This window comes from Hyperolius riggenbachi, chromosome 3 (genome assembly GCF_040937935.1).
Source record: "Hyperolius riggenbachi isolate aHypRig1 chromosome 3, aHypRig1.pri, whole genome shotgun sequence".
Classification (NCBI taxonomy): Eukaryota; Metazoa; Chordata; class Amphibia; order Anura; family Hyperoliidae; genus Hyperolius; species Hyperolius riggenbachi.
In genome coordinates, this window is record NC_090648.1 from 187,833,424 (window position 1) to 187,861,188 (window position 27,765).

General features: G+C 46.8%; 1 protein-coding gene across 4 annotated transcripts in view; it reads left to right on the top strand.

Annotated features, from left to right (window-relative positions):
• The first annotated feature begins 1,706 nt into the window (after nt 1-1,706).
• DMXL2 (Dmx like 2) overlaps nt 1,707-27,765 on the top strand; it is a 210,867-nt gene continuing 184,808 nt past the window's right edge. For all 4 annotated transcript variants that reach the window (XM_068275436.1, XM_068275438.1, XM_068275437.1 and 1 more), the window contains exon 1: nt 1,707-2,085. In XM_068275436.1, the coding sequence (XP_068131537.1) occupies nt 1,999-2,085 (87 nt within the window). In that variant the 5' untranslated portion in view covers nt 1,707-1,998. The remainder of the gene's footprint in view (nt 2,086-27,765) is intronic.

Sequence of the window (27,765 nt, forward strand, 5' to 3'; positions counted from 1 at the left end):
AGCGTTTTTACAAAACGCTAGCGTTTTCAAACGCTCCAAAAATGCTCTCAAAATCGCCCTTGTGGGTTCCAGCCCTAAAGGACAACTGAAGTTAGAGTGATATGGAGGCTGCCATATTTAGTTCCTTTTAAGCAATACCAGTTGTCTGGTTGTCCTGCTCATCCTCTGTCTCTAATACTTCTAGCCATAGACCCTGAACAAGCATGAAGCAGATTAGATGTTTCTAACATTGTCAGATCTGACAAAATCATCTGCATGCTTGTTTCTGGTGTTATTCAGACATTATTGTAGCCAAATAGACCAGCAGGGCTGCCATGCCACTAGGTATTGCTTAAAAGGAAATACACATGGCAGCCTCCATATACATCTCCCTTCAGTTGTCCTTTAACCCTCCTGGCGGTATGAAAAATTCCGCCAGGAGGCAGCGCAGCAGTTTTTTTTTTTTTTAAATCATGTAGCGAGCCCAGGGCTCGCTACACGATAGCCGCTGCTCAGCGGCATCCTCCCGCCCGCTTCGATCGCCTTCGGCGATCTCCGATTAGGAAATCCCGTGCGAAGAACGGGATTTCCTGGAGGGCTTCCCCCGTCGCCATGGCGACGGGGCGGGATGACGTCACCGTCATTGGGAGTCCCGATCCACCCCTCGGCGCTGCCTGGCACTGATTGGCCAGGCAGAGCATGGGGTCTGGGGGGGGGGGCGCGCGCCGCATAGCGGCGATCGGGCGCAGGGCGGTGGCGATCAGTGTGCTGGCGCAGCTAGTAAAGTGCTAGCTGCGTCCAGCAAAAAAAAAAAAAAAGCAAATCGGCCGAGCAGGGCCGGAGAAAACCTCCTGCGCGGCTTACCCCGAACGTTACCACCAGGAAGGTTAAGGCTTGTACACACGCCTGACTATTGTCGGCTGAGGCGGTCGATAATGACCGCCTCAGCTGACAATCAGGCATGTGTACAAAGGTTCGTGACCCCCAGATCCGCAAGTGACCCGCCCGGCCTGAGCAGCATGGCCCAGCTATGTCGCCGGAGGGGATCGGTCCCGACTGCTGACGGGCAACATCCATCAGGTGTGTATGCACCTTTAGAGTGTAGATTAACGTTCAGTATCTCACAGGGTTGGTTGGGGACAGGCACAAGCTGGCTGGATAAGGTTATGAAACACCCAGAAGATGTTTATGCAATACCAACTAAGGAAGTTTTAAGGCACATACATACGCTCAAGCAAACTGCCCGGTGTCATCAGATATTTGTTTGTTGGACCACTGTTGGGCCGATATCGTGCAATTGGCCACAAGTGTAAGTACTTTTGAGAGCTGCCATGTCGTACAGTCCCTTGTTTCGCTTGCACACAAGTATAGGATATACCAATGCGCTGGTCATTCAGTTGGTTGGTGCACAGAAAATACAAGTCGTACAGTTTGTCGCTCATGCACTTTGATGGACGACATGTGTTCATACCTAGGCACATTAGGCATTTTCCAAGGATGGAAGAGGGTGAGGCACCACTAACAGGAATTAATGCTAGATTATGGCATTTGAAGCTGCTACTAGTTCACACTACCTACCCCGCATAGCACAAATGGACAGCACGCCTGCTCACATGTGATGCTGCCATGCACAGACCGCACAGCGCTCCCAGTGATGCAGTGTGTGTGGGCGGGTGGTGTGGGGATGCCGTACAGAGGAGACAGAAGGTGATAGCGTTGCTGCCGCTGTGCTGGGGCGGAGAGCGCGCGTCCGTGACAACCACACGTGAACGCGCCCGCAGCTTGTGCGTCCTCCCTACTGTCCTCCGGAATCCCCTGTTTTCCCCGTAGCACGGCCGCCGCCAGGTGATAGGACGCTGGTAGCGGGTCATGGAGAAGCCGGACACCTGAGTCACTAGCATGCCATAGTGAGAGGCCTGTGCTGGGACGGAGGAGAGGCCCTCGCCGCGTTACATGGGGGGAGAGCCCGGAGTCCATCACTGATCACAGCAGCCATCATCACCCTGTCCAGTCCCGACCATGCATCTCCACCAGGTGCTGACCGGAGCCGTTAACCCCGGCGACAACTGCTACTCGGTGGGCAGCGTCAATGATATCCCCTTCACGGTAAGAGACGCTGGGGATGAGCCCCTGTGCCCCCCACACCCACGGGACCCCCTGTATACCGGGGACACCACTCTCCCAGGCATTCCTAGGTGCTGGGGACCCCCTGTGGCCACGCACGGAGGTACGGGGGCCCCAGCCTGCCAGGTAACACCGTGCTGCATCGGACAGTGAGCCCCCCGCACTGCTGAGGTGCCACTAATAGCCCACAGCCTTCCATGGAGCTGATCGTGGCACTGCAGGCCTGCATCACTATGGAGGGGTCTGTCAGGGAAGTGCTCAGTCATGAGTAGCGGAGCACTGCTGAAGGGGCAGGGCAGACATGATTGCATCTGCTCGGGCATTGATGATGTACTGCTGCTGAGCACTGCTATCTCTGGAGAGGATTGTTATTTGTTAGGATAGGGATCAGGTTTCTCAGTCATTGACCAACGTGACGAGAGGGGGTGATTACAGAGAGGAAGTTATTTACATTCAACACCTGTGATCTAGTCATGGACTGGCAGATCTGGTAGGGTGGGAGGTCTACTAATTGCTTGTGTTATGAAATTTCTGCACCCACTACACAATCTAAAACAATGGATGAGGATTGGTTATATGTCTTTTATGCTAGGCATACACGGTGCGATAGTTATTATCAATCGAGCCGCTGATGGCTCGATTGATAATATTCAACCTGTCCGATCACGGCGGCGGATCGATACCACGCTCGATCCCCACGGGCGGACAGTGGAAGAAACGAGCGGCTGATAAAGAACTGCCCACGGGGATGAGAGGGAATCGATCCACTCGGACGAGCGGAGACGCGCCGGCTTCGAGCCAGCGGCTCAATTCTGGCGCATAAACGCACCGTGTATGCCCAGCATAAGGCTTCATAAAGTCTCCTAAAAGACAACTGCAGTGAAAAGTATACAGTATGTAGGCTGCCATATTTATTTCTTTTTAAACAATACTAGTTGCCTGGCTATCTTGCTGATCCATTGCCTCTATAATGCTGGGAATACACCATACAATTTTCTGTTAGATTTACCTGCCAAATAGATAAAGTTCAACATGTTGGAAATGTATCTATCTTACCATCTATCTGCTAAGCAATTAGGCATTGTGCAGCTCAGCAGGAGATAAACAGAAGACAATGCACCAGAGATAATAACCATTCTCTACAGAAAATAATCTAATTATGCATTCTAACAGAAAATGTAAAGGCTCGCTCACACGTCGGATTTTCGCAAATGACGGGTCGTTTGGATGTCAAATCGGGTGTTTGTACAGTCTGTCGTTCAGCTGATAAGTCTGGACTTGAGCGATCCGCTTTGAAGATCGCTCAAGTCCAGTCTTATCAGCTGAACGACAGACTGTACACACGCCCAATTTGACATCCAAACGACCCGTCGTTTGCGAAAATCCGACGTGTGTATGTAGCTTAACAGAAAAATCTAACAGAAGAATCTAACAGAAAATTGTATGGTGTAATACCAGCATTACTTTTAGTCATAAACCCTGAACAAGCATGCAGCAGATCAGGTGTTTCTGGCATTATTCTCAGATCCCACAAGATTAGCTGCATGCTGGATTCTGGTGTTATTCAGACACTACTGCAGCCAAATAGATCAGCAGGACTGCCAGGTAACTGGTATTGTTTAAAAGGAAATAAATATGGCAGCCTTCATATTCCTCTCGCTACAGTTGCCCTTTAACATATTGAGGACCGTGATGTTAAACCCACCCTAGTGACCAGGCCATTTTCTCTTAATAAAAGGAAGAGCTTTAAAGAGAATCTGAAGTGAAAATAAACTTATGATATAATGAATTGTATGTGTAGTGCAGCTAAGAAATAAGACATTAGCAGCACAGATATGAGTCTGATATGGTTTCCAGTACAGGAAGAGTTAGAGAACCTGAGGTGGATCTTCAAGGGGGCATATGGGACACAGAGCCATGTTCTCTGCCTAATGACATGGCTTTGTGTCCCCCAACTGCTGCTCTCTGCCCCCCCCCCCCCCCACCGCCGCGCTATAGCCCACAAAAATTTGTTGCTAACTCGGAGGTAAGCAGGGGAGAGGAATTCCCTGTTTAAAATGCCCGCCAGGGGTGTTACTACAGGGTTTCCTGAGCTGCCATTGGGCATCTCTCTCCCCCTGGCCACGCCTCCCGCCACTTCCCCGCCTCCCTGCATGCTATGGGAGACAACACAGGGGTCACGCAAGTGAAAGTGGGCTATTGCGGCCTACGGGCGCTGCGTTTTTTTGCAGCCCTGCGGATCAGTTAGCCTACTTTTTATTTATTTTTTTTCCTTTTTTGAGCCCACCTCGGGCCCTCTTTAAAGAGAACCCGAGGTGGCATTGTATTACGTTAGTGGGGCACAGAGGCTGGTTGGGCACAGTAACACCAGCCTCTGTTGCCCCATCGTGTGCCTCAAAGACCCCCCTGCTTGCCGCTATACTCCCCGCAGTGCTGGCGACACGCAGCGCGTCGCCAGCACAATGTTTACCCTAGCGCTGTCTGTCAGCGCCGCTCCTCCGCATCGCCGCTACCCGCCCTCGTCCCTTCCCTCCAATCAGCGGGAGGGAAGGGACAAGGGCGGGTAGCGGCGATGCGGCGGAGCGGCGCTGACAGACAGCGCTTGGGTAAACATTGTGCTGGCGACACGCTGCGTGTCGCCAGCACTGCGGGGGTATAGCGGCGAGCAGGGGGGTCTTTGAGGCACACGATGGGGAAACAGAGGCTGGTGTTACTGTGCCCAACCAGCCTCTGTGCCCCACTAACGTAATACAATGCCACCTCGGGTTCTCTTTAAAGGGAACCTGTACTGAGTAAAATTATTTAAAATAAACACATGAGGTAACTTCAAATGAACATTAAATAGTTACCTTGCCATCAGTTCCTCTCAGAAGCTCACCATTTGCTTCTGACAATGATCCCTTCCAGATCTGACAACATTTTGTCAGAACTGAAATATATCAGTTGCTGTCAGTTATATATCAGTTACTGTCAGTTATAGCTGAGTGGACAACTGATGTGCCCGGTAATGTCCATGTTTCCCTATGGCTCAAGTGGACGATGGTACAGTTTAACAGTGTGCTGACCAGAAAGCCGTTATGGGGTAATGGCCATTTTCAAAATGGAGAACGGAGAATTCCGTCAATCACAGTGGACAAACAGGATACAGGAGAGGAGAAAGAGATTGATGAGTAGACTACACGGGAGGTAAGTATGACTTGTGTATGTTTATTTTGACTTTTAATTTTCAGTTCAGGTTTTCTTTAAAGGGACTCCGTAACAAAAATTTCATCCGGATTTCTTCCATCCTACAAGTTCCAAAATCTATTCTAATGTGCTCTGGCTTACTGCAGCACTTTCTACTATCACCATCTCTGTAATAAATCAACTTATCTCTCTCCTGTCAGACTTGTCAGCCTGTGTCTGGAAGGCTGCCAAGTTCTTCAGTGTTGTGGTTCTGTGATGCATCTCCCCCCTCCAGGCCCCTCTCTGCACACTGCCTGTGTGTTATTTAGATTAGGGCAGCTTCTCTCTGCTCTATTATCTTTTACAAGCTGGATAAATCCTCCTCTGAGCTGGCTGGGCTTTCACATACTGAAGAATTGCATACGGGCAGAGCTGTCTGCACTCTGCAGGAAGAAACAGCCTGTCACTTCAGTGGATGAAAGCTGCAGGGGGAAAGAAACACACAAATGATCTCTTGAGATTCAAAAGGAAAGCTGTATACAGCCTGCTTGTGTATGGATGTATTTTCTATGTGTGGACATACTGTACATCAACCTACTTCCTGTTTTGGTGGCCATTTTGTTTGTTTATAAACAAACTTTTTAAAACCATTTTTAACCACTTTTAATGCGGCGGGGAGCAGCGAAATTGTGACAGAGGGTAATAGGAGATGTCCCCTAACACACTGGTATGTTTACTTTTGTGCGATTTTAACAATACAGATTCTCTTTAAGAAACTTCAGTTGTTATCTATGCTAAAGAGCTTCACTGAGCTCTGCTGCTTTTTAAAAGTGGTGGACAGCACTCTCATTGTTTCTTGTTGCTTTAAGGTTTTAATGCAGAGGAAAGTTGAAAGGATCATTAGAAAGTTGTAAGGGTCTGTGAAATCATTTAAAATGCTGAGTGTAATGTGTAAACTGCACAAATTAGAGAATGATGCAATGTTGTAAAAAAAAAAAAAAAAAGATATCAAACGGAAAATAAAAATTAGATTATTTTCTTTGCTACTAATGTTCTATTAATTATCCGTATTACACATAGAATTCATTAAATCTTAAGGTTTTTTTCACTTTAGTGTCACTTTAAGGCTGCTTTCACAGTGGGACGTTACAGGCGCACGTTAGCACAGTCTGTAACGCACCCCACCGCACAGCAATGAAAAATCAATGGGCTGTTCACAGTGCCCACGTTGCGTTACATTGTAACGCTTCACGTTATTTTAAAGTGCTGCATGCTGTGCGTTCTACGTGGCTAAGCCGCGTTAGACTGTTTGCACATGCTCAGTAGTATTGGAGGAGGAGGACTCCCCCCTCCGCGGACAGGCACATGGCTAATTAATATTCACTGCACGGTGTGACGTGCAGTGTTTACTTCCTGGAGCGCCGCTCTGTGCGGCGATTGGCCGACGGGACCACGTGATTACGCATCACAGGACGTGTGAAGAGCCGCTCAACGCGGCTCAATGTAACGTCCAGCTACAACCCCATTATGCGTTGCGTTAGGTGCACGTTATGCGACCTTAACGTAGCACCTAACGCAACGTCTTAGTGGGAAAGTAGCCTAAAGGGGAAACTTAAAGTGGTCTAACACCCAGCATTTCAACTTTGCTTTAAAAGATTGCTTACAGCTTAGAAACTATTATGCCAGATTTTTTTTTTTTTGCAGAAATTCACTGAATGGATTAAACATGACATTTTAGTGCTGCATTTAGCTAGAAATCCTTCTCTGTGCTAAGGTTTAGTTACAAATGTATCTATTTACAAAGTAATAAACAAACACTGCTCTGAGAGAACAAAGAGAGCTTCCCCGGCAGGCTTTTCAGAGGTCTAATTGCATTCCAAACAAAGATACATTTGTAACTAAAGATAAGAACGGATGCGGATTCCTAGTTAAATCCAACACTAAAATGTCATGTTTAACCCATTCAGTGAATTTCTGCTTAAAACAAAAATCTGGCATAATAATTTCTAAGCTGTAAGCAATCTTTTAAAGCAAAGTTGTAATGCTGGGTGTTAAACCGCTTTAAAGAGACTCCGTAACAAAAATTGCATCCTGTTTTTTATCATCCTACAAGTTCCAAAAGCTATTCTAATGTGTTCTGGCTAACTGCAGCACGTTCTACTATCACCATCTCTGTAATAAATCAACTTATCTCTCTCTTGTCAGACTTGTCAGCCTGTGTCTGGAAGGCTGCCAAGTTCTTCAGTGTTGTGGTTCTGTGATGCATCTCCCCCCTCCAGGCCCCTCTCTGCACACTGCCTGTGTATTATTTAGATCAGGGCAGCTTCTCTCTTATCTTTTACAAGCTGGATAAATCCTCCTCTGAGCTGGCTGTGCTTTCACATACTGATGAATTACATATGGGCAGAGCTGTCTGCACTCTGCAGTAAGAAACAGCCTGACACTTCAGTGGAAGATAGCTGCAGGGGGAAAGAAACACACAAATGATCTCTTGAGATTCAAAAGGAAGGCTGTATACAGCCTGCTTGTGTATGGATGTATTTTCTATGTGTGGACATACTGTACATCAACCTACTTCCTGTTTTGGTGGCCATTTTGTTTGTTTATAAACAAACTTTTAAAAACTGTTTTTAACCACTTTTAATGCGGCGAGGAGCGGCGAAATTGTGACAGAGGGTAATAGATGTCCCCTAACGCACTGGTATGTTTACTTTTGTGCGATTTTAACAATACAGATTCTCTTTAAGTGAAATTTTAAAAAGTTAAAAAAGCATTTTAACTTACCCGGGGTTTCATCCAGCCCCCAGGACTCGTACTGTGCCCTTGACATCCTCGTGATGCCCTTCAGCCAGGAGCGGCGACCCCCACAAAGCTGGACTTTTGGTGGCTACTGCGCATGCACGCCTCGAGCCGCGTGCACCCTGGTTGCGCTCCCGTTGCCTGAAGCATTCTGCGCATGCACAACAGCAATTGCCACATACTGCACATGTGCGGAGCGTGACCAGGGTGCACGCGGCTAGACAGTTTTTGGGGGTACATTTAATTCATCAGTGTGTATTTTTGATGCTGGAGTGGCTGAAGAAAACACAACATATAAACTCCATATAAACATATGAACTGGCTGAAATTTGAACTTAGGACTGTAGTGCTGAAAAGTAAGAGTGCTAACACTTACAGGAGGTTTCTTGCTTTATGGAAAGCTGAATTGCGATAGGTGGAACCAGATTTTTGCAGGGGTTTCATAGGAAACCTGAAACTAACAACTGCCAGTTTATAAATCATTTAAGCTAACGGGTATCACTCATTAATAGAGATAGTTGATGAGATCGAAATAATTTTGAGTTGGTGCAAATTCTGTAAATAGGGATTCTATTGATCCATTTTCAAGCTGCATAAATTTGCATTACCCCGCTTCAACTTGGAGGAATGTTTTGCATCTTATTGACCATCCTTAAGGTGCGTACACACATGCGACTATAGTCGTTTGTAACGATCGTTCCCCGATCTTTAACAACGACGATCGTTTTAAAAAACGAACCACTGACTATTAAGGCAAACGACGAACGAGCCAAATCGCTACAAAAGAAAGTTCTGTCTCGGCGGATTTTTACCAACGACGATCGTTTGCAAAAGTAGTACATCGTTGGAAACGGTCGTTCGTACTAGGCTTGACATGCGCATTTTGCTATTTCTCCATGAAACTTCTCATTTTTATGCGCAGACGCAATAGTTGCTTTACGTGATGTAACGTTCGTTCTAACGATCAGATCGTTACACACCTTTTAAAACTAACTTTACTGAGGTCGTTCTTTCATCAATTAAAAGTTCGTTCGTCGTTCTCAACGAACGATCGTTGTCGCATGTGTGTACGTAGCATTAGTTCACACTTCCTCTTCTGCTGATTATTTCTTGTGTGTATTGCGCATGTCGTCCACAGTCAGCTGACTGGCTATGGGAATGGCATGCAGTGAGTGATAGGTTTTTGTTTTTTTTAGGTGAGGTCCTGCTGGGTCACCTAAACTAGACTAGCTTGCCACCCCCATGATTTGAATGTGAACAAGCCCATTGATTAAAGTGGTACTGAACTCTAATGCTGGGCATACACGGCTCGATTCTACCGCTCGATCGATTCCGGGGGCGATTATCTTATCTTCCGCTCGTTTTTCTTATCTTTTTCCATTGTGTTCAATGTGGAATCGAGCAGCGAAACGATCGGGCGGGAGATCGGAAATGATCTATCGAGCCATCTAAATGGCTCAGAATCAAGCCGTGTATTCCCAGCATTACACAGGATGTAAGGAAAACCATAGAGAAATGCACCCTGTATGCATTTAGAGAGTTTAAAGTGGATCTGAGATGAACTTTTACTTATTGCATAATTGTGTTCCTTTCCTATTGTTTATAAGGCATTCCTCAAGTCAAATACTTTTTTGTTTTTGTTTTAATACTCTTAATTCCCTATAAACTAAACAAGCCACGCCCACAGGTTTTCAGAGAGCCAAGGCATTTTCAGACAGTAGAAAGCGCTCATGGGAGCTCAGTCTGGGCAGGAGGAGGGGGATGTATTACTAGCCAGAGATTTCAGGGGAGGAGGGGAGATTAGGTTTTTTTCACAGGCTGAGTGCTCAAGATGCAGATAAGCCTGTTTCTGTTTAATGTTTACAAACAACATGGCTAGTAATACCTCCCCCTCCTCCTGCCCAGACTGAGCTCCCATGAGCCCTTGCTACTGTCTGAAAGTGCCTTGGCTCTCTGAAAACCTGTGGGCGTGGCTTCTTTAGTTTAAAGGGAATTAGAGTATTAAAACAAAAAACAAAAAAGTATTTGGCTTGAGGAATGCCCTATAAACAATAGGAAAGGAACACAATTATGCATTGAGTAAGAGTTCATCTCGGATCCACTTTAACTGTCCCTTAAGGGGGCTCACAAACCAATCCCTACCATAGTACTTGTCCATCATAAGGTGCGTGCACACATATGATGTATGTCACCCAATCTGCTTGGGCGACATCGCTGGGCTGGCCAGTACAGACTCATGTCAGCTGTGTAGCTCACAATGTGTACATTTGCTATGTGCAGGGATGGCGGAGTGGCGCGTGGATGACCTCACGCGGCGGGCAGGGAGAGCAGCATTTTCAAAGAAGTTGGTCATCCGTTGGGTGAGTAGATCTGCTGGGCGGATCACTCGGTGGTCGGAGGCTGGCATACAAATGCATGATTACCGGCCAAGGGGGTTGTTATCGGCCGCCTCAGCCAACTTTACTCAAGCGTGTGTATGAGCCTATATCTAGGGATATTTTAGGTGGAAGCCAATTCACTTATCAGTATGTTTTTGGGATGTGGGAGGAAACCGGACTTGTTCTATCTCACTTCATCTTTAGTAGCCGGTGGCCTGAAACTTCAGCTTTAGGTAATATTGTGCCGCAGGAAACATAAAAGGAACCTGAGGTGAGAGGAATAAAGGGTTTACCATCTTCATTCTCTTATAAACAACTAGCCAACCCGCGTCGTAGCATACGCCGCATCTATCTATCTAATAGAGTACGTGCCTCAACCTTGAAGCAAGAAGAAGAAGTAGGCTTTCCATGAGAAAATGTATGCGTGCCAAACACCAAGTTTAACCCTAGCAAGTCTGGCTTTGCAAATCCGGCCTAATTGGCTATTCATGAGGCAATGCTCATGCAAATATGCATTTGCTTTCGCATGCCAAACTATGCAGGGTCCAAAAACCAATGCCGCAAAGCGATCGCCCTGCGGGAATTAGTTCATGCTACATTTGCACTATCCAGGAGCGCCACGGGGCGGATTCTCAATGCCCCCATACAACCGGGGGGCCCGCGGGGTCCCAGACTCTTTCACTGTCTGGGAACCACAGCAGCACCCTGGAGGGGAAGGCTTGGTGGCGTTGCCGCCCCCCCTCTCCCCCCCCCCCCCAAGCGTGGCCAGTGCCGGGGAGACCCGTCTGCCCCCACCTCCCAATATTAAAAACAGGCACTTACCTTAAAGAGAACCCGAGGTGGGTTTGAAGAATATTATCTGCATACAGAGGCTGGATCTGCCTATACAGCCCAGCCTCTGTTGCTATCCCAAACCCCCCTAAGGTCCCCCTGCACTCTGCAATCCCTCATAAATCACAGCCACGCTGCTGACAAACAGCTTGTCAGAGCTGGCTGTGTTTATCTCTATAGTGTCAGTCTGCTGCTCTCCCCGCCTCCTGCAGAACTCCTGTCCCGCCTGCATCCCTTCCCTCCCTGCTGATTGGAGGGAAGAGACGGGGGCAGGGACCGGAGCTATGCAGGAGGCGGGGGAGCAGCTGAGACTGACACTACAGATGTAAACACAGCCTCACAGCACGGCTGTGATTTATGAGGGATTGCAGAGTGCAGGGGGACCTTAGTGGAGTTTGGGATAGCAACAGAGGCTGGGCTGTATAGGCAGATCCAGCCTCTGTATGCAGATAACATTCTTTAAACACACCTCGGGTTCTCTTTAACGTCCATTGCGTTCTTCTACATGCGCATTAACTTGGGGGCACCATATTAGAAAGGAGTGAAGCATGGGTCACCCCGAGCTTTAGAGCTCAGGGCTGGCTCACATACAACACTCCGGGGTGGGGGGGGGGGGGGGGGGAAGGACAGGTGCAGACAACTCACTCCAGGGCTCACACCACCAGAGCAAGCCATCCACAACCTGCCTCCAGAGGATACAACTGCAAAAAATGCTTTCCATGAGGAAAATTATGCGTGCTAGATTTGCAAAGTCAGACTTGCTAGGGTAAGGCCTCTTTTCCATGGACTGTTGATAGGCAGTGAAATGCCTCTCAAACTCTCTCAACTGCTCACTGCTGCCTGGTAACTGCTTGCTGCTGCCTGGTAACTGCTTGCTGAGCACACAGCTCAACAGTCTGTGGAAAAGAGGCCTTAAACTTGGTGTTTGAGCACGCATACATTTTCTCATGCAAAGTACTTCTTCTTCTTGCTTGAAGGTTGAGGCACTTACTCTATTATATATATAGATGCCTGCTCCCTGGCTGTCATGCTCAACTTTTGGCTTTACTGATTTTTGAATCACACAACAAGCATTCAGCCAGTGGAGTCAGACCTGATTTGAAGCATCTGATTGGCATGCTCATTCTGGGACAGTGAAAGTATAGAGGCAGAGCATTAGCACACAGAAGTCGGGCAACTGGCACTGAGTATTGCAGAACGAAGGTGGCAACCTATGTATTCCTCTCACTTCAGTATCTCTTGATTTCCAGTGGGCTGAATAGAAACTTTGCACAGGGCTAATCAGGTTTTGGATTGAGTTATTGATTTAATACCTGACACCTAGTCAAGCTTTGGTGTCAGTCAGTTGCCTTGTAAATCTGATTAGGGAGACCCCAATACAAAGCACACAAGGAAAACACATTCATTCTTCTTGTGTGGGTAATGTGTGATTTGTGGTTTGTTTGCCAACCCCCATTCAGTTATATTGAATGGGACAAATTAAAGGCCCATACACACGTCCGTTTTTTGAGAACGACGGGTCGTTTGAACGTCCCGTCCAGTCGTTCGCCCGCTAAATCGGGCGTGTGTACAGACTGTCGTTCGCGTGATAAGAGTGAGTTTGAGCGATCCGCCGGGCGGATTGCTCAAACTTACTCTTATCACGCGAATGACAGTCTGTACACACGCCCGAGTTAGCGGGTGAACGACGGGACGTTCAAACGACCCGTCATTCGCAAAAACCGGACGTGTGGATGGGCCTTTAGTCTCACCAAAAAGGCAGCATGCATGCAGTTCATTTGATTTTCACAATGTATTGAATCACATTAGTGGGAACAGCAGTATAGGCATTCAGTGAGAAAACCTATGTCACTGCAATTTCCTAATCACATGTGTTGTGAAAAGCACATCAGAATGTATGCAGTGGGAACATGCCCATAACACTAATTGTAGAGGAAAAGGATCTGGGTAGTTGAGGGTGATTGATTTAAAAAAAAAAAAGTGGTATGAAACTCAGCATTTCTTCCTTGCTCTAAAAGATTACAGCATAAAATCTACTACCACAAAATAAAAGAGTCGGTGGTTTAAAAAAACTGAGGCATTACAGTCGGGAATGCGGAAAAAGCTACGCGTGGCCAGTCCTGACGGGCCTGTCTGCAAAAACGAAACTAGCTGGCAGCGGAGGACCAGAGAATTAGTGAGTGGCTGCGAGGGCACATGACTGCTGCAGGGGGCTGGTAGAAGCCCCAGGTGAGTAAAGGCCCATACACACGTCGGATTTCCGTGAACGACGGGTCGTTTGAACGTCCCGTCGTTCAGCCGTTCGCCCGCTGAACCGAGCGTGTGTACAGACTGTCGTTCGCTTGATAAGAGTGAGTTTGAGCGATCCGCCGGACTGAACGACGGGACGTTCAAACGACCCGTCGTTCACGGAAATCCGACGTGTGTATGGACCTTTAAACTAATTTTTTTTTTCTGGCTTAAGTGTCTCTTTAAACAGAGCACTTTGTTCTTCAGGTGAATGCTTCTTTCTATCAGAAGCAGTGATAACCTTATCTTTTGTTTACATTCCATTGTCAGAGGCATTTAGTAAACCATAGCAAACTGACGAAACTGAGCTGAGGAGTAGAAACAGCTGAGAAGTGAACACTAGACCCTAGTTCCCTGTCCTCAAGGCGGACTCACAGTGCTTGTTTTGCAGAAAATCACAAACACGCACAGGTGAGGTAATTAGCGTCTCAGCAGAGCTGATTAACTACCTCTGTGGATTTCCACAAAACATGCACTGTTGGTTGGCCCTGAGGACGGGGTTGGGGAATACTGCACTAGACAGATTTTAATATATTATAGTAGCCATACATCAGGCAACTTGGCGACCGATCGACCATCCGATTCGATTATTATAATCCGGAGCCATGCTAGTTTGCATTGCCCTAAGAAGACACTCGGGGGAGGGCAGAGTGGCAAAGAGGACACCCTCAAAGCTGCCTGACATTCTTGTCTGGCGGCTTGCTGGGGGATAACACAGCCAATCAGTTGCGCTTGTAGCTTTTTCTTCCATATTGTAGTGGGTGCTGCACGGGGGGGGGGGGGGGGGGGGGCACTAATGACTATCTCCAAGTGCATAAAAGCATGTTCATTTTTGTTATAATCTTTCAGTTTTTCTGAGTCCTGTGTATCATTTCCACCTGCACCACTCGTGCATTTCCTATCCTCGGCTTATATTTGAGTCAATCATTTTTCACAACTTTTTTTTTTAGCTAAAAGTTGGGGGGGTCGGCCTGCCTATACTCGGGTCGGCTTATTCTCGCGTATATACGGCATGTTGTTCACCGTGTTTTTTTATTATACATTAATTGTGATTATATGAATTTTCCACTATGGCACCTTCAACATGAAATCCTGCTTAACAGACTGCAGGAGTACTGTGGCATCAGTGGATCAGTCCTCCAGTGGTTCAGATCATTCCTGACTGACAGAACACAGAGAGTATCCCTAGGACCTATAATGTCCAAACCTGCACCTCTACAATTCGGAGTGCCACAAGGATCAATCCTATCCCCTCTGCTGTTTGCAATCTACATGTTGCCACTCGGCACACTTATCCAACGACATGGCCTGACGTACCACTGCTACGCCGATGACACACAGCTATACCTGTCCTTCAAACCTGGTGGAACAGACCCTACCCCAAAAATAAACTCTTGCTTAGCTGAGCTACAGGCATGGATGAATGATAACTGGTTGAAACTGAATGCTGACAAAACTGAGGTCCTGTTTGTCCAAGGCCAGTGCCCGCCATCAAAACAGCTCTATCCTAAAGCAACACCAATCAGGATTGGGAATTCAGATATAAACAGCTCCAACCTTGTGCGCAGCCTTGGCGTACTAATCGATGGGGAACTGAGTTTCAGAAACCAAATTTCATCTGTAGTTAAATCCTCCTTCTTTCATCTGAAGAACATTGCAAAGATTAAACATCTGATTCCCCCAGAGGATCTTCCAACCCTAGTCCACGCCTTCATCACATCACGACTGGACTACTGCAATGCCCTTTATGTTGGCCTCCCCAAAAAGGACCTGTGTCGCCTGCAATTAGTGCAGAATTCTGCTGCCAGATTGCTAACAAACCAGCCTCGCCACTGTCACATTACACCGATCCTTCGCTCACTGCACTGGCTACCAGTAGAATGGAGAATACTCTTCAAGATTGGACTGCTGACATTCAAATCCCTGCACAGTCTGGGCCCTGGATATATGAAGGACTTGCTAAAGCTGCACCACACCTCTCACAACCTCAGATCAGCAAGTTCTGTAAACTTGGTCACTCCCAGAGTGCACCTCAAAAAATCTGGAGATAGAGCCTTCTGCCATGCTGCCCCTACTCTCTGTAACTCCCTACCACACCCAGTAAAGACAGCACCATCCCTGGAGCTATTCATATCCAGACTGAAAAGCTACCTGTTTAGCCTGGCATTTCCAGACTTATAAAATTTCTTCCTCTGTACCACGATGGTCTGAGCCATGCTTATGTTCTTTGAGTCCCACGGGAGAAAAGCGCTTTACAAATGTTATTTGTTGTTGTTGTTGTTGTTGTCAACTTTATTATCCTTAGTACCTTATTAGCACTTTATTTTGGAACCCAGGTTTCACTGAATCCTACATGGGGGGGGACTATACTGTTGATGGTCGTCCACTGGTTTTAATTTTATAATGGCAGATTATTATTAATTTCTGTTGTACACATGGCTTGTAATATTGACAGCCTTCTATGGGCTTTTTTTTTTTTTTTTTTAATTGTTTTTACACAAGTAGAAATAGCATACCTCTCTCCCCCCCCCCCCCCTTTTTTTTTAAATAGGTTTCTGTTTCTGTTTAATTTTTTGACATGCTAAATCTCTAAGATACCTCAGACTTTTATACACATTGGTTTGTCGGCCTGAGATGACCCCAACAACCGCCTGTGCTGAGTAGTGTGTATGAGGGCTCGTTTCCACTATCACGAATCCGCATGCGTCCAACGCATGCGGATTCGCACATGGTATACAAGTGAATGGGCCTGTTTCCACTGTTGCGTTGGTGATGTGCGTTTTTTTGAGCGGTGAAAAAACGCACATAAGAGCCAACGATTTCGCCTGAGAGTGGAATGCATGCGAATCGCATGCAATGTATTTAATAGGGAAATCGCATGCGTTTTGCCCATGCGTTTTTTGCCGCGAATTCGCATAGGTACCAATGTAAATTCACACAGGCAATGACATTGTTAAAACTCGCATATACCCTCACCTATGCGAATTCGCGGCAAAAACGCATGGGGAATCGCATCCGCATGCGATTCCATCCGCGGTGGAATCCAGGCGATTCCGCACCGCAATAGTGGAAACGAGTTCTTAGACTCAACTTTTGAGGTTTTCTGTAATTGTTGTCAGTGGAGCCAGTTCATGGATTCCGTATTAATTTGTTCACCCCTGGGCTAATCAGTTAAAAATATCCCAGTGTTTGGTTAGCTTTAGATGTGCAGTTTCATTACTTATGTTGATGAAAGGCTTTCTGCAGTATATCTAAAGACATTATTCCCCTTAGAAGTGCAATTACATAATTTATTACTTTTACAGATCTAATGGAGTATTGTGCTGTGTGAGCTGTCATTAAAAGGTGTCTGTAGAAAGGATGTGGATATGTGCATGCATAAAAATAAACTGTATATTGAGGGCTTATTCACAGTGGGACGTTGCGGAGCTGTGTTATAAACTCTTATAACGCAGCTTACTGCACTGCAATGATAAGCCTATGGGTCATTCACTGTGCGATATTAGCATAGCATTGTAACAAACGTTACCAGGTACAGGAAAGCATACTTTTCATTGCCTGTATGCTTTGCTGTACTTACTGTATGCAACGGTAATGCAGTGTTTAATGTATGTTACCACCTTTTTTTGTGTTGCGTTGTAATGCTGCGTTGTGACTTTAACGTCTCATCACAACGCAACATCCCACTGTGAATGTAGCCTGAAAGATTATTCTTTTTCTGTATTAAGTTTTCCAGCGAGCGGTACCAGCCTTCTTCAAAACTTTCTGCTTGTTTAGATAAGACCTATACTGTAGTGAACCTAAAGGCAGTATCTAGGGATGTCTAAATTTAATTTCCTGCTCTGTGCAGACTGATATGAGAGCAGAGAGAAGCTTTATACGCCAGCAGGAAGTACTGAACGGTAAACAATATATTGATGCTAGTTTTGCAAGGAAACATAAGGTGATTGTTTTGGCAGTTTGAAGCCCCATACACACGCTTAAACAGTGCCGCCCGATGGCAATAGGGACCCGATCGCACGCACAGGCAACATTGCAGGGCTGAGGATATGCAAGCATGTCGCTTACCTACAAGTTCTGTTCTACGAAGGGCGGGGGGAGGCAGCAGCATTGTGGGAGTGACATCACATGGCAGACAGGGTAAGTGGGGAGATCGGTGTTCTCGTTCTAGGTGATCCGCCAGGTTGCATTGCTGATCTAGAGGGAGTGGGGGCTGCTATACGCACACTGGAGTTGTCAGAGGCAGTCAACGATTATACCTGGCAGAAGACTGATATGTAGAGGTCATTTTTTTAGTATTATTTAGTTAGTGGATAGTGGAGTAATTATGTATGTAATATCAATTCATATTTCTTTTAAATTGTACTTGGAATTTACAGTTAAGAACTGTAACCCATTGTCATATCAATATTGCTTATCATATCTGAAGTGAGACGTATATGGAGGCTGCCATGTTTGTTTCCTTTTTAAACAATACTGGTTGCCTGGTAGCCCTGCTGATCTATTTGGCGGACTATAACCCTGCATTTCAACGTTGCTCTAAAACATTATTTACAGTATATTATATGCAACCAGCATTTTTTTTTTTACTAGACCAGCATTGGAAGGGTTACACGGAGCTTTAAAGTTCCTGGAGATTTCTGCAGACGCATCCGAAGCTTACATAGATACATTTTGTTTACATAAATGTGTCTAAGTGTTGAATGTGACTCACTCTCTCTGACTGAGAAGGAGCTGGAGGACAGCCGAAGAGTGTGTAACATTTATCACTTGTTACATTCTATTTAGTTAAATGTATCTATCTGAACTTCTGCATATCTCTCCACGGAACTTTAAACCTCTGTGTTTAACCCTTCCAATTAGGGGTGCACGGTTTCTCGGTTTTTAATCGAAACCACGATTCATTAGAAGATGATCTTCTGATCGTCAGTATCTTGAAAATCGCGGTTTTCGGCGCTTTGTGGAGTTTGCACCTTTTACCCGCGCTGTGTGCTTTGCAGACGGATTCCCAGGCTTCCGGCTGGAGGGCAGTACCGACACACCGAGCTGTCAGTGGACGGGGAGCTGGAGGTGACGGAGGGCAGCTGGCTGCAGCTCCGCTTCTATGGCATCAACCTGCGAACCGAGCTGTCAGTGGACGGGGAGCTGGAGGTGACGGAGGGCAGCTGGCTGCAGCTCCGCTTCTATGGCATCAACCTGCGAGCCGACAGCGCCCAGCTGCTGGCCTTCACCTGCGAGCCGACAGCGCCCAGCTGCTGGCCTTCACTTAGGCGGGACTGGGCGGCCAGGACAGGACAACCGCCACTGCGGGGTGAGCACTCAGGACCTGACGTGAAACCACACCAGGCTGAACGTGAGCGAGGAGGCGGCGGGCACGGCCGCTCTGCTACACCTGGAAGTGCTGCCCCTGCGGAAGACCCATCACTCGCGGGTCTGTGCTCCCGCCGGGGCCCCGGACTCTGCACCCGGGCCCTGACGGCCGCCTGCGGGTCCTGGAGGAGCACAGGCCTCTCATGCCGATCTGGCTGCAGGCGCTCATCATCGCGGTGCTTCTCGCCCTGTTCGGCATCTTCAGCGGCCTGAACCTGGGGCTGATGTCGCTGGACCCCATGGAGCTATGGGTGGTGCAGCGGTGTGGCACGGACCGGGAGAGGAAGTACGCCGCCAAGATCGAATCTGTGCGCCGCCTGCTGTGCTCCCTGCTGCTGGTCAACACTACGCTCACCACCCTGCTGGACGAGCTGATCGGCTCCAGGCTGGCTGCTGTGGCCACCTCCACCATGGGCATCGTGGTGCTGAGAGAGATTGTGCTCCCACCACGGCCTGGCAGTGGGGGCCAACACGCTCTTCCTCACCCGCTTCTTCATGATTATCACCTTCCCCATTGCCAATCCGGTGAGCTGCCTGCTGGACTGCGTGCTGGGACAGGAGATCGGCACCATCTACAACCGGGAGAAGCTGCTGGAGATGCTCAAGGTTTGTGTGTGGGTGGCCGATTGTCCTGCCAGCAGGAGGCGTGTGTCATTACACCTGCCTGCTCCTCATCAGGGGTCTCCTTTAAAAAAAAAAAAAAAATCGTGAAAAAATCAATCGCAATTTCTGAAAGAAAAATCGCAATTTCAATTTTTTCCTAAAATCGTGCAGCCCTACTTCCAATGCTGGTCTAGTAAAGAAAAAATGCTGGTTGCATATAATGTGCTGTAAATAATGTTTTAGAGCAAAGTTGAAATGCAGGGTTATATTCCGCTTTAATTACAGCAAAAACAAGCATGCAGATATATCTTATCAGATCTAATACTGTCAGAAACACCTGATCTGCCTAATGCTAGGTACACACTGAGATTTTCTGCCAGATTTACTGTCAGATCAATTATTTCTAACATGTTCCATCTGATTTCCGATCATTTTCTGATCGATTTCCGATTGGAAATCGATCGGAAAATACTCGGAATTCGATCGGAAATCAGATCGGACAGGTTGGAAATAATCGATCTGACAGTAAATCTGCCAGAAAATCTCAGAGTGTACCTTGCATAAGCTTGTTCACGGTCTATGGCTAAATGTATTAGAGGCAAAGGATCAGCAGGATAGCTAGACAACTGGTATTGCTTAAATAGAAATAAATATGGCAGCCTCCATATAACCCACAAGGAGCCATTTTTCTGAGTGCTTTGTGATTTGAAAAGCTCTTGCTAATGTAAGTGTGATCTCACTTCAGCGATGTGATTTTATAAAAATCCCCCATAGCATTGCCTTAGCAAGAGCTTTTTCAAATCACTAGCGCTTAGAAAAGGCTTCTAGTGGGTTTGAGCCCTTTCACTTCTCCTTTTAAAGGAACTGCCTAGTTTAAATTACCTAGGGCTTCTTCTGGTCTTCTGTAGTCCTTGTGGTCCCCCTCACTGTCATTCTGGTCCAATAGATTCAGCAGCTGTCCCCTCTGAAAGCTCTATGTGCGGCCCTGGGCCAGGCACCTCCTCATTCGCAGTCCTGTAGCTGGGAGCGTTCTGTGCTTGCTGTGAACGCAATCGAGGAGGAGTGCGGCGGGGCCATTCATGCACTGTAGCCAGCAACTAGCTTAGTCTGCATGCTTGCGGAGAGGCACAGCTGCTGAATGGATCAGAGTATAGCGAGAAGGGACCTGAAGGACTACAGAAGGTGGGAGGAGCCCTAAGTAAGTTAAACTGGGCACCTTAGATTAACTTAAGGTTAGAACACCTGAAGTTAAAGGGCTATGGAGGCTGCCATATTTATTTCCATTTAAACTATGCAGATTGCCTGGCATTCCTGCTGATCCTCAGCCTATAATAGTTTAGCCATACACACTGAACAAGTACGCAGATCAGGTATTTCTGACTGGATTAGCTGCATGCTTATTTCTGGTGTGATTCAGACACTATTGCAGCCACGGAGATCAGCAGGACAGCCAGGCAACTGGTAATGTTTAAGAGGAAATTAGTGTGGCAGCCTACATATCACTCTCACCTCGGTTCCTTTTAAACAATATCAGTTGCCTGGCATCCTTCTGATCTTTCATACATCAGAAGGGCCTGAATCGCATACCCTTGTTCAGGGCTATGACTAAACGTATTAGAGGCAGAGAACAAGCAGAACAGCCAGGCAATTTACATTGTTTTAAAGGGGAAAAGGTCATCCTCCATAGCCTTCTCAGTTCAGGTATACTTTAATTGAATCTTTCAGGCTCGTTCACAATTATCATTTAACCACCACCCCTTGGTTCCTGTATCAGCAACCATAAGGGGTTGCTTATTTGTGGATAGTTGAAAAGTATTATGTGTAATGCCCGATGGGTGATTTCTATTTGTTTGGATGTTTTTGAATTAGATGCCCCATCCTATACCATCAACAGCTGACAATAAATGCCACACAGGTGCTGTCAATTATTTGCACGTGCATATTCTTGTAAAGGGGGGGGGTGCTAATAATTGGACGTAAACAGTGGGAGTAGTGGAATGAGAATTAGAAGTTTGCCTTCCTAAAAAAGAAGGTGCTTGTGAATATTTAGGTTGGAGTGAGCTCTCTGTTGTCCCTGTTAATGGAAGCTTTTTGATCTCTATCAGCCCCTTATGCTGGGCTTACACGGTAAAATCCGGCGGCTCGATTAGCCGCCGGATCGACTCCCGCCGCTTCCCCGCCGCCGTCCAGATCGATTCCCGCTCGTCCCCGCGGGCGCTTCCTTATCTTCCGCTCCACTCCCCGCTATTGTCCGCCCGCGGGGATCGAGCAGGGAATCGTTCCGGCGGGTCATCGGACCTGTCGGAAATTATCAATTGAGCCATCAGCGGCTTGATTGATAAGGGGGGAAACGAACTGTGTATCCCCAGCATTACACACTCCTAGGAGTTCTGGTTCACCATGAGGTAACTGGGCAATCAGGGCCACACTCCTCCTCTGTTACAAGCACGGACGCGCATGCACAGTAGCACGGAGCTGCTCATACATGAGCGGCTCCAGCGTACTGTGCTTGTGTGGGCAGGCTCGCATGGCCATGCTGCAGGAGGAGGAGCTGCCTGGCCCTTATAAGATTAGTGACCATGCCTTGCCGCTAATCTTCCAGGGGGCCACGCTCAGCAACAGGTATATCAGAATACAGAGGGATGCCTCAATAGGATCCTGAGGCCTCCCTTTGTTCTGGTAAGCATCTAATTTTGTACCCGAGCTTTGGCTTTACACAGGAGGCAGAACTGTGCTTTGTCCGGCAGTTTATCCTCCTGGCTGCTGGCCATGCATACCTTTCAGATGCAGTAAAAGAAAAACTATGAGGTTTCAATAGGCTTAATTTAGATACTTACCTTGGGAGGGGGAAGCCTCTGGATCCTAAAGAGGCTTCTCTCGACCTCAGCCAGGCCGATCCAGCACTGAGACCCCCTAAGAGTGGCCTGCCTGGAAAGTAGCACAGTCCCGCTTGGGCTCTTGTGGAAAAAGCCAAGCCTGATCGGGTCTATGCTACTGCACAGGCAGCTTGCACTTGTGCAGTAGCATGGGACTGGTCTAGCCCGGCTTTTTCCAAAGAAAGCAGAGTGGATTCTTGCTAGTGTGCATGCAGGAGATGTTGACAAGTGTCGGGAAGCTCTCTTTAGGGGGTCACAGGGCTGGAATAGCCTCCTGAGGATGACTGGGAAGCCTCTTTAGGATTCAGAGGTAAGTACCCTGTAGGGGCACTTTTTTCTGCTAAGTTAAACTCTTGTAACCCCACATGTGTATGTGAGATGAGATGCGGTGGAGTTACTCCGCAGCAAGATAAAAGTGCATGTTGCATCTCAGGCTGGCTTTGATTTCTGGGGGGGGGGGGGTGCTTCTCCATCAGGGCTGAGGAATCACAGAAATTTTGGGTGGCTGGAGTCTTGAGTCGTTTTCATAAACTGAAGAGGCTGAGTTAGATGACTTTTGTACCGTCTCCGCAGCCTGCTCTCCATTGCCTGTGCTGACTGCTAGCAGGCACCTGGCCTTGTACATACTTAGGAACTGTAGCGATTTGTTTCGTTGTTTGTGGAAAGATCACTGTACATATGTGTTGTGGGCCTTGCTTTGATGAACTTAACAATGTAACCTTTGTGCCCACAAGTTAACAATATAGAATTTCACTTCATTTTTTTTTTCTATTAGACACTCTTGTCTGTCTTGTACTCTACAGCTTGACCATGGCTGCAGTGTAAGGAGAACCTCTACCCGTTACTAGTGCTGCTCTGGATATTGCCAGGCAGTTGGGAATGAGCATACCATGGGGGGGGGGGCGCATGTAATTTAGGCTCCGTCTACTGCCACTTTCCACATGATCTCGTCTTTTTACTAATTTGGCCTCTGGCTATTGCTGGAGCCCAAATTAGTCACTGAGCCCTTCCCAAATCCTCTGCGCAGCGCTGCGCCAAAATTGGCTGTCTCAATTATATGCTGTTCTCTTAAAACCACATAGGAACACAAGAATCCCAGAGCTAATAGACAAAAGGGAAACCTAGGCTGCCAGACAAGTATTTGCAGCCCAGCTAGTCTTTTCCCTCAGCAGTCATGGCCTGATGATATGTGAGCTATGTGCTTCCCCATAAATAACTGTGTTCTGATGCTGCTATAGCTGCAGGCACCTGTGATCATTCAATGGCTATGAGCATATGGTGGCCTGCAGCACACATTCTGACTGCACAATACAGTATGACTGAGTTACACACAATCTACTGGTCCCCACTAGGGATGGTCAGGGAGATCCTAATATTAGTTGCTTGCATGCAGTTTAGAATTGGGCCATACAAATACACTTCCATTTTGGATTTGCCCAATCCAAGCCGCATACAACATTAAATGTGCATGCAAGCTGATACTGTCATCATCTAACTGACCATCTCTAATCCTCTTGTTACAAATACCGTAGTAAAGCTGCACATTTAGATTATGTTGTGTATAGTCAGCCTTATCCTGGCTGTACACATGTAGGGCCAATTCACATGGTCATTTGCCATAGTGCCTTTACCATGTTTTAACTGCCCCACTAAGTATTTACATTAACAGCATTGATAAGGGATAGAGGCGCCCATGTGAAAATAAAAATATTTGAAAACGATAACATTGAAAATAGAGGTGGGTTACCTCAAAGATGACACCAAATTTGGGTAATGGAAGATAGAAAATAATTTAGCGATTGCTGAATCACAAATCGATAGCGATTTTTAAAGCGCTACGATTTGCTAAATAACATAGGAATCGCGGTAGGTAATTTCCACTACTGCAATTATTTCTCTACTAAATCGTGATTGCGCCGCGGAACGATTTTTGATGCGATTTTGCTATGCAGTGCACAGCATAGCAAAATCGCGATCACAAACGTCGGCAAATCGCGGGAAATTTTTAACTTTTGCTGAATCGCTAGCGTTTAGCGCAAACGCTAGAGATAGCTAGTGGAAAAGGGCCCGAATGCCAAACTTCAGTGGCAGTTCTAGCCGAGCTTTGAGCACCTCTCACACAGCATGTTTGATCTCAGCACATGTACAGTGGTTACAGTGTTTAGAAACAGGTTGCAACTTTTTTTATTTTCTTGCTGGCATAAAGCACCATTATGTACAGAATGCCAAGAAGACAATTGAACACAAGGCAAGTGTTTGATCAGTGTGTGATAGCATCTTTGCAATGTTGCATGCCATTTTTTATTTTATATTATTTTTTACCATCTGATAGTCATGACCTCAGACGAACCCTAATAACCCCTGCCCATGTTATTATTATTATTATTATTTTATAAAGCGCCAACATATTCTGTGGCGCTGTACAAAGTAAGAAACAAACATGAGGTACATAATAATACAGACAATGGTGTACACCAATATACAAGATACATAATCAGTGACAAAATACAAAGAATGATACAAAATATAGAATTGGTAATGACAGTGATAAAAGTAACCTGATGAATAAAATGTATAATGATTTCCAAGACACAAAAGGAGGAGAGAGACCTGCCCTTGCGAGCTTACAATCTAAAGGGAATTGGGGGGGGACAAGAGGAGGGGTAGTATACGATAAAATATATAAAGGCAGTGTGTTTTCAGATACCTAGTAGGAGGGCAATTTGGTGTTAGGACAAAGGGAAGTGGCCTAAGGTAGCGCATATGCTTGTCGGAACAGATGTGTTTTTAGAGAGCGTTTAAAGATAACAAAGGTTGGCGAGTGACGGATGTGTTGTGGGAGGGCATTCCGAGAAGGGGTGAAGCGCGTGCGAAGTCTTGTAAACGTGAATGTGAGGAGTTGATTCTAGAGGAGGACAACAGAAGATCATGTGCCGATCTGAGATTGCGATTGGGTTTGTATCTGGAAATTAGTGAGGATATGTACCAGGGAGAGAGATTGTGGAGAGCTTTGTAGGTTAGGGTTAGGAGTTTGAACTGAATCATCTGGTTAATTAGCAGCCAGTGAAGAGCTTGACAAAGAGGGTCGGCAGAGGAAGATCGAGAAGAAAGATGAATGAGACGAGCAGCTGAGTTCAGTACCAACTGGAGTGGGGCCCGTCTGTTAGAAGGTAGTCCACAAAGTAGTATGTTGCAGTAGTCCAAACGAGAAATTATAAGAGCATGTATTAACATTTTAGTTGTGTCTTGAGTGAGAAAAGGACGGATGCGAGATATGTTTTTGAGTTGGAGATGGCAGGAGCTTGTTATGGAGTAAACATGAGGAATAAAAGAGATGAGTCGAATATTACCCCCAAGCACCGAGCTTTGGGAACTGAAGTTATGGGAGTGTTATTAACATTTATTGTTACTTCAGGCAGGGAGGTGGACAGAGACGGTGAAAAAATTATTAGTTCTGGTTTACTCATATTAAGATTTAGGAAGCGAGAGGACATGAAGGAGGATATAGCAGACAAGCAGTCAGGAGCACATTTGAGGTGGGAGTTAAGGTCTGGGGCAGAGAGGTACAGTTGTGTATCGTCTGCATACAGGTGGTATTGAAACCGAATTAGTTAAGTCACCAAGATCGTGCATGTAGATGGAAAAGAGGAGGGGACCAAGAACAGAGCCTTGGGGAACCTCGACAGACAAAGCATGAGGAGAAGAGATCTGATCTGAGTAGGAGACTGTGAAGGACCTTCCAGAGAGGTAGGAAGATAACCAAGAGAGAGCAAGGCCCTTTTATTCCTACATTTGAAAGTATTCGTAAGAGTAAGGTGTGGTTGACAGTATCAAATGCTGACGACAGGTCAAGAAGGATGAGTATGGAAAACTGACCTTTGGATTTGGCTGTAAGAAGGTCATTGGCCACTTTGGTAAGGGCTGTTTCCGTGGAGTGGTTAGAGCGAAAGCCAGACTGGAACTGATCAAGTAGGGAGTTAGCAGATAAATAATGGCTTAATTCTGCATGTATATGGCGTTCAAGTAGTTTGGATGCAAATGGGAGAAGTGACACTGTACGGTAGTTGGCAAGTGTGGTAGTATCTAGAGATGGTTTTATAAGTAGTGGTGTCACAACAGCTTTTTGAGTAGGGGAGGAAAGATGCCAGTCGAGAGGGACAGGTTATATAGCAATGTTAGTGCAGGCATGAGAGATGAGGATAGCTGTGGAATGAAATGGGAGGGAATAGGATCCAAAGAACAGGTGGTTAGATTAGCTTTGGAAATTATAGAGGAGAGAGAATGTTCAGAGAGTGGAGAGAAGGGAGTTAGAGAACAGTCAATGAGAGGTGTGGAGGTGGGATTTGAGGGCTGCATGGAGAATTCACTGCAGATTTTGTCAATTTTATCAGTGAAGTATGTTGCAAATTCTTCAGCTGATAAGCAAGATGGAGGAGGAGGAGGGGGATGGAGAACTGAGTTGAAGGTGCTGAACAAGCGTTTTGGATTGTGTAGATGGGCGGATATTAGGGAAGAAAAATAGGACTGTTTTGCCACAGAGAGTGCTTTTCTGAAGTTGTTCAAGGTTCATGTAAGTGGCATTCCTATATACACTAGTATTTCAGTGGCAAACAATGCTTCGTCTGTGAAGAAACCAGCACCTGAACACTTGGAAATTAGCCCTAAGGTGGGATCATACAATAAAACATGAATCAAACACTGTAAACAAAAACAATTGCTTAACCTCCCTGGCGGTAAGCCCGAGCTGAGCTCGGGCTATGCCGCCAGGAGGCACCGCTCAGGCCCCGCTGGGCCGATGTGCATAATTTTTTTTTTGTTACACGCAGCTAGCACTTGGCTAGCTGCGTGTAACCTCCGATCGCCGCCACTACCCGCCGATCCGCCGCTATACCCGTGGCTGCAGCCGCCCCCCCCCAGACCCCGTGCGCTGCCTGGCCAATCGGTGCCAGGCAGCGCTGTGGGGTGGATCGGATTCCCCTTTGACGTCGTGACGTCATCCTGCCCCGTTGCCGTGGCGACGGGGGAAGCCCTCTTGATCTCCGTTCGGCGAAGGCGATCGGAGGGGCTGGGGGGATGCCGCTCAGCAGCGGCTATCATGTAGCGAGACATTGTCGAGCTACATGGAAAAAAAAAAAATTTAAAAGGTATTTGCTGCCCCCTGGCGGATTTTAACAAACCGCCAGGGAGGTTAAATCTCTCATTGAGGCCTTGTTCACATTGCGTTTGGCTCGCGTGTCCGTCTGCAGTGGGCTGTTTTTCCGCGTTTTTTTAAGAGTTTTATGGTGATTTTCTAGGAGTTCGCTCGTTTTTGTGGGCGTTTTTGTAAACGCTTTTGCAGAGCGCTTCCATCT